The 7,711-nt window shown below is 51.4% G+C and overlaps 1 protein-coding gene across 1 annotated transcript in view; it reads right to left on the minus strand.

The window, feature by feature from the left end:
* Positions 1-2,644: 2,644 nt before the first annotated feature.
* The window catches only part of STAT3 (signal transducer and activator of transcription 3), an 18,236-nt gene continuing 13,169 nt past the window's right edge, over positions 2,645-7,711 (minus strand). The window contains exons 17-21 of the mRNA XM_007447192.1: positions 7,640-7,711; positions 6,942-7,151; positions 3,882-3,924; positions 3,486-3,598; positions 2,645-2,700 (exon numbers count right to left, since the gene is read on the minus strand). Coding sequence (XP_007447254.1) covers positions 2,645-2,700; positions 3,486-3,598; positions 3,882-3,924; positions 6,942-7,151; positions 7,640-7,711 — 494 coding nt within the window. The remainder of the gene's footprint in view (positions 2,701-3,485; positions 3,599-3,881; positions 3,925-6,941; positions 7,152-7,639) is intronic.

Consider the following 7,711-nt stretch of genomic DNA (forward strand, 5'->3'; position numbering starts at 1 on the left):
GGGGGGGGGGGGGGGGGGGGGGGGGGGGGGAGGCAGCCGCCGAGCCGGGAGCGCGCTAATCTGGAGCTGCATCTCTGCAGGGAGAGGCGGCGCGTATCTCCCGCACCCGCTCGTCTCCATGGTGCTCGGCGCGGGGGGAGGGGAGCCAGGCGAGTGCGCGCTGCGGTCTGTGAATTATCACCACCCACGGCCCGGGGCCCGCAGCCACGGCCCGTTAAGTGTTGACCCACGGAGCGAACTGAAGAGAAAGTGATAATGGAGCCAACTGTGGAAGGGGAGGCCTGGGGTGGTGGGAGTGTCTGCGCCCCAACCCCCCTTGGGTAGCTTATCTGACCCCAGACAGGGCACCGCGGCTTGCAAAGGCCCCGCGAGGGAGGACGGAGGGAGGCAGGAAGGCCTCCACTCACGCTGCCTCCGTGCGGGAGGGGTCGGACCCCTGGCTCCTCCAGGTACCCCTGAGCTGGAGGCTGGCGGCTAACGTTAAGATGGGAGGCGCTCGGTGCCCCAGAGGCGGGCCTGTGTCTACTCGGGCATGAGGGGCTAAGGCCACCAGCCCGGGGCCAGGGTCACCCACCTCCTCTCAAGACCCAGGCTCAGCCTGTAAGACCCCTTCAGAGCTGAAGCAGGGGAAGAGGGGCCACCCCGAGCCTCCAGCCAGACAGAGCCGCCGTGCCAGCAGACGGTTACTATATAACTTTTATTTCTGGAAGGTAAAGTAGATACAGCAATATACAAAAAAAAAAAAAGAAAAAGAAAGAAAGGAAAAAACCCACAATAATATAAATTTTTACACTATTAAGTAAGTATACATTGAAATTTGAATGCAGTGGTCAGGACAGAATCTCACAAACCACCGTGTGGGTAGCTTAGGCATCCATGGGAATCCCTCGGCTGGGCGGGGGTCAGGCAGGCAGGTCCTGGAGGACTGGGTTTTTTAACAGAGGGGCCAAAACAAGTCTCAGCTCCTCTCAGGGCTTTTGCTATAATCAGGGTTAAAACCAGAAACACATGCGACCTAAAAGCCACAGGGTTTTAGTTTCTGCTCCAGCGAAGCCGGGATCCTCACCTGAGGTCCCTCGAGTTAAGCTAATTATGATCTAGAGAGTGTTGCTAAAGGGAGATTGCTCCGTACCACCTATCAAACCCCTGTTTGTCTTGGAGAGAAGGTCTCGTCCCCTTCCTTCAAAAACTGGTGAATTTGGGTGTAACGCATAGCATTCCCTAGAAACTCTGGTCGACTGAGACAAGGTAGTTATGGACCACCCAATCTGGCCGTGCCTCTGGGTCTGAGGAGGCCCCATATCAGAGACCACCTCTCATGCTGCTAAGTGTTCTGAGATGCACAGAAAATGCGAGTTGTTCTGCCTCACCAAGGGGGGCCCCCACGTGGAGGAGACCGTCACCAGCACTGGGGGAAGGCTGGGGTGTACACTCCCTCACGTGAGGGACAGACCTCGAGCTTATCACTAAGCCTCTGCCCCTGGCTTAACCAAGTGAAGAAGTGATTACAGGTGCCGTAGGAAATCACCAAGAAGCCGGGATAAGAACCATAATCCCTGAGCTCAACTAGACCCTTGACTGGGGCCCCATAGTCTGACTCATGTTCGACCTGTAGCTCGCTCCCTCTTATACCAGGAGGTCCTGAGACCAAGATGCCTAAAGCAAACAGGACAAGGGACCTTTAGACATGGGAAGGAGCCATGCCACAAGAGGGGCTCAGGTAAACTGGGGGAGAGGAAGAATCATCCCATCCCTTAGAAGGCACCCACAGAAACCACGCAGGCTCGGAAACAGGGGCGAAGTCCGGGGAGGAAAGGCGAGCAGGCTGAAAGTGCCCCTCTGCCCAGCCTCACCTACTAACAGGCCAGTAGGTGAAAGGGGAAAATAAAAACTTTACCAAAAAAAGTCTAAAATGTTTAGGGTCTCCTTCAACCTTCCTATATGAAAACCAAAGGCCAAGCCACATCTTCAGATGTCTGTTAAGGGCTGGATCTGAAGCTCATGTCAGGGTTTATATAAATTATCAGCCTGAAGAAAGCTGAATGCCTAAAGCACCAAGGAGGAAATAACTGAGTTTTCTTAAATACAGAAAAGGCTATATGAGACAGTGTTTTTTTGCCCTTTAAAAAAAAATTTTTTTTTTTAAGTTTAAAAAGAAACCTAGGGGCTTTGAAAGTCCTATCTTCTATTTGAACGTTAGCAAGGTTAAAAGTGCAATGCCAGGAGGATGTAGCTAGAGACAACTGTGGCATCAGCTTACAGAAGTAGGCAGAGGGATGCCGCTGGCACCAGAGGCACTTGTCTGACAATGACAACAACAAGCTGCTGAGAAAGGCGGGCAGGGGGGCAAAAAAAGACATTTCCTCTTTCTCCCTCTCGCCACCCCTTCCACACCCCCTGATCACAGCCTCAGGGAGTGCATTCTTATTTGCATTTAGATAAAAGCATATCACCCACATTCACTCATTTCTCTATTTTAAAAAGTGCCCAGATTACTCAAAGATAACCGAAATGAGAGACGACAAAAAAATCTGGAACCACAGAGTTGGGAGTTGAGCTGATCTGGGCTTGGGCTGCTTAAGGGCTGGTGGAACATGGGTCGGTGCCTCTGTCCCCTCTCTCTGCAGCTTCCGTCCTCGGCTTCTCACATGGGGGAGGTGGCGCACTCCGAGGTCAGCTCCATGTCGAACGTGAGGGATTCTGGGGGGACACACAGGGAGAGCCCGTTCAGTCGCCTGAGCCCCACAGCTGGCGGGGCCCGCACCCCTAGCCTTTTGGGGCACAGAGGCTCAGGCTGCCACTGCCATCTAGTCTCCTGCCCCTGCCCCTCGGTCGTCAAGATGGGGTCAGAGAATCCAGATTCTCTCCCCTCCCTCCTGGAAGGGCTCAGCCTTCTTCCTACCTTAACTCATTCCCAACTCTCCAGGTTTAAAGAAGCTCTAAGGCTGCCCTGTTGAACGCAGCAGGCTGGAGCCACTTGGGATGTGACTAGTCCCAACCGAGGTAGGCTGTGGTTATAAAACGCGCGGCAGGTTTCAAAGACTTAGTACGAAAGAAAACTTCATTCATTTTTTTCTTTTTTTTTTTTAGCTGCACCGCACGTGCATGTTGCAGGGATCTTAGTTCCCAGACCAGGGATTGACCCCATGCCCCATGCAGTGCAAGCATGGAGTCCTAACCACTGGACCGCCAGGGAAATCCCACACTCATTTTTTTCTAACGTGCAGAAATGCCACTATTTTGGATTTACTGGGCTAAAGAAAATACATTTGTAAAATTAACCTCACCTGTTCCTTTTCACTGTTTTTAACATGGCTGCTAGAAACTTTACTCTGGTATGGGGGTGCACGTTTCTACAGGACAGCGCTGTTCGAGAACCCCTTCTACCAATCCAGGTGCCCCTCGCTTGGCCGTGCACATGGGAGCATCACACCAAGGGGACTGACTTCCCTCACAGGGACAGAGTCCGGCAACCACATACTCACCAAATTGCCCTCCTGCTGAGGGTTCAGCACCTTCACCACTATTTCCAAACTGCATCAATGAATCTAAAGTGCGGGGGGACATCGGCAGGTCAATGGTATTGCTGCAGGTCGTTCTGTAGGAAATGGGGAGCAGCAGGAGGGGAAAGGGCCGGGTTGACAAGACACAATGGAGGAAAAAAAAAAAGAACAAAACACACACACACAGGCCATCAAACTCTGGTCTCCAACAGAAAAATAAAAGCTCAAGCTTTTTAAACACACGAGGTCACTTTGAGTACTGAACATAGCTCGGAGGGTTCCAACCCTTCACAAGAGAACTCTCACCCAGTGTCCTGTTCCCAGGGATAACTGAGGACATTAGAAATGGAGGCAAAATTGGGAAGGGAAGCCACTTACGGTGTCACACAGATGAACTTAGTCTTCAGGTATGGGGCAGCACCTGGGTAGAAGAAAACTCAGGCTTACTGACTGTGATTCCACTCTTGGGTACCAGGCAGCAGGAAGCCGGCTGCCTCCCCAGGGCTGACTTGAAACTCACTCCATCCTTGACCAGAGATTGTCTGGAACTTCCGTCTCCCCTCAGGGCTGCCCTCCCTCACTGTATACTCTGATGTTCCAGTGCTTGCAGCTGGAAGCTCGGTTCTTTCCCTCAAACCTTCCTGAGACTTTTCAGCCGACCCTGGTCCCACCCGAGCTCAGATGAGCTCCAGCCTTGTGTTCATTCTTCCCCTCGATCATGTAAAGAGTTTAACTGCCTGGATGTGGACTGAGGATTGTATTCTAGCCTGGTTGTATCTCTTAGATTGAGTCCCCCGCATGCAGGACTGAGCCCACGCAGTCTGGGCACCACGTCCTGCTCAGATACCGAAGTCACCGAGTCTTTAAGAGAACGTGGAAATGGCTAATGCAGTTCCAAAGCTGAGGGTGACACCTTCTGTTCCCATCAGCACTTATCTGCCTCTATTACATTTTTCGGTGAGGGTATTAGTAACTCCCCAGTTGAATAACTACATCACACAGAAGAGCCTCTCCGTGGGGAGGATGGCTCTGGACTGGGTGACAGGAAGCCTTACGTCTTCAACAGCTAAGAGATCCGGCCAAGGGCTTTTCTCTCTCGAGTATAAAATAAGAGGGAGGTGGAAGAGGGAGGGGCCCATCTTGGTCATTTATGATTCTTGTTCTACAGTTAGAAATGTGAAGACTGAAATAAATGAATTTTAAGTGCTAAATGCTTACAGCAAGAGGTCAAAGAGCCCTGGAGACACTGGCATGGAATTTGGGGGATTCAGGTGAACAAACCACTTAGGGGGCACGGGGCAGGGCAGGGTGGGGTGGGCTGAGAGAAGCACAGCTATAAAGCTTGGGGCTTACAGTGAAACTGAGGGATCAGAAAGTACAATGACAGCCTGAGAAAGGGCATTGCCGAGGGGCCCTTAGACTCCCATCTGAGTTTATTTTTGGCCAAGAAATAGGTTAACTCAGTACCGAATCCAAAGAAGCTATCAAAGCAGGGTTCTGGAGTCTTATGAATCCATTTTGGCCCAGGCCTGAGGGGAGCTGACACCCCAGGCAGAAAAGGGTTTAATTCCCTAACTGACCAACGTTGCTGAGAAAAACACCTTCGGCCTGAGATGCCACAGTAGAAGCAAAGGAGAACTAAGACTAAAAGCTGATTCGTGGCTCCGTACAAGGTTGTAAATGTACTTATCTAATTTGTAAGATAAGGAATTTGTCATTTCTACAGAGGAATGTCTCCCTCAAGCCATGAGGAAATACCGTGTGAGCTTCTGAGTAAGAAGGAGGGAAGAGTCCTGGGAAGATAATCTAGGAGACAGATTTATCTCCTAGAGACAATAAAACCCTCAGGATGAGGGACCTCCGCCTGCCAATGAAGGGGACACGGGTTTGAGCCCTAGTCTGGGAAGATCCCACATGCCATGGAGCAACTAACGAGCTCTCTAAAAATGGGCTCATACTTAAAAAAAGAAACAACCTTCAGGATGGGAACGGTGAGGAAATGGTCAGCTGCTCAACTCTGGAGGACCCCACATGCAGCCTGCCGGCACCCCACACCTGCTGACCCATTTGCCAGGCTCACACCCAGCCCCAGGAGGCAGACAAGCACTCAAGTAATTAGTTCCCTTCCTGTGACTGCCATCTTGCCCCTGAGGAAACACTGAGGTCTCCAGGCAGGAAAGGGCCTTGCCTCCCAGTCACACAGGAGGCTTGAGGGAGGGCGCAGCCTCAGACTTGGAACTTGGACCTTGAAAGCAAAATTAGTCAAGGGCCCAGCACTTGGACCTAAATGCCTTCTGCAGAAGGAACAGGGTAGTGTGATGGGGGCTGATAAACACATCTCCCAACCGAAGCACAACGTGAGAGGAGAGATAAGGGGCAGACAGGAAGTGAGAGTTACGCTCGCCTGGAGTGTGGCCAAGACTCAACCCCAGAACAAAGGAAAAAGGAAAGTCAATTGCCAATTAGCCCCAACTCCCTCTTCCAAGTCTCGTTCTTCTCACCCCAAGAGATCCCTCACAGGGAACTCCTGTGAAAAAGTGGGAAGGAAGCTGGTGGGTTTGTGTTTGTGTGTGAGAGAGCTCTTTGCACAAAAACAGTTTTTTCCAAAGCAACTGGGGCAGGGAAGCCAACCTCAAAGGATCCCTTTAAACCACTACTGGCTCTGTGATTAAGAAAACTTAAATAAAAACAAAGAACAGCAAATTATAGTGTTCTCATCAGGATCTGGACACAGAACCCAGTGTCCGAGCCCCAGACGCCCATGGGAACAGACTAGGGGGCTCTGCCCTCCACGCTGGCGGTGGTGCTAGAGAGCGAGGGTTTAGTGTGGAAAACGTATGTGCAACTTACATAAGCACCTGGGCTCTTGCACATTAAAAAACATCTTATTTTCAAGAGCTGCACATTCAAAGGACCAGTTCCACGCCCCTCCCACCAGTTGCTGTGTTCCCCTTCAGTCACCACTCCTGTGCTCTTAAAGCATGTTCCAGCGCTGCTAACACTCATTTCCTCCAGAAAAAGCCTTTCTTCATCCCTCTTGGCGCTGCTCACATTGTTCCGTGATGGGGAAAAGGAAACATGCTAGACTGAAGTCTGAATCGCAAACCTTCCAACATCTGCTTTGTAAGAAGTGCTGTGCTGGCTGGGCATCCTGTTTCTAGAGAATTCTGCCCTCGCTTTCTCTCCACGGTGTTTCAGGTATGGCTGGGTGTGTGCATGCTGCTTCCCCCTTGAGACTAGTGCTTCTTGTAGGGCAGAGCCTGGTGACTGATTCCTCTCCTCTCTCTAACCCCATCAGCCACCCCCAAAGGCACTCACTACAAAGTTCTTTCCCAGAAAGAGGTTCTTCAGGCATTTACCTTATCTGTCCTCCCAGGATCCTACAATTTCCCACTTTTCCCCAGAACTAAATGGCTGTCGTGGAAAATCAACAACTACCTGGGTCAGCTTCGGGATGCTCCTGGCTCTCTGGCCGACAGTACTTTCCGAACGCCTCCTCCTTTGGAATGTCAGGGTAGAGGTAGACCAGCGGAGACACGAGGATATTGGTGGCATCCATGATCTTATAGCCCATGATGATTTCAGCAAACGACATGTTGTTCAGCTGCTGCTTGGTGTACGGTTCCACCGACTGGATCTGGGTCTTACCTGTCAGGGGAAATGGGAAGGGAAGACTCAGGTGATCTCAGAGAAAACTACCTGATTTATTTTCCCTCAAGGGGTAAAGGCTTATGCCAACCCAGCGCTCGATACCCTGAATATCCTGCCCAGTCGCCTGGCACTGGGGAAATGTTCAGCTGGCTTCGGGAGAGGCTATCCAGCTGGGCCACAGGTAATACACTTGGATAACTATTTACATAAGATATATTAACAGGGTAGGGAAGAAAGGAGATGAAGAATGAAATTTAAATGGGCAAATATTAGTCCCTGGAGCCAGCAAAACAAAACCGGCAAACCAATCCTCCAGCTGGTAGAATTTAGAGAAAAGAAGTCACCCAAATGTGCCTTACAAGTCTGAGACGGGGGGGTGCGAGGCCATCTCTGCCCACGAGGGGGCAGCAGGTGTCTGAAACCAGCAGAGGCAACGGCGGCAGCGGTGCTCACCACCAGGTGGGGTGGGGAAAAGCCGAGCTTACCGCTGATGTCCTTCTCCACCCAGGTGAAGGTGACTCCTCCTTCTTTGCTGCTTTCACTGAATCTCAGCAGGA

Source organism: Lipotes vexillifer, unplaced genomic scaffold (genome assembly GCF_000442215.2).
Source record: "Lipotes vexillifer unplaced genomic scaffold, Lipotes_vexillifer_v1.1 scaffold541, whole genome shotgun sequence".
NCBI lineage: Eukaryota > Metazoa > Chordata > Mammalia > Artiodactyla > Lipotidae > Lipotes > Lipotes vexillifer.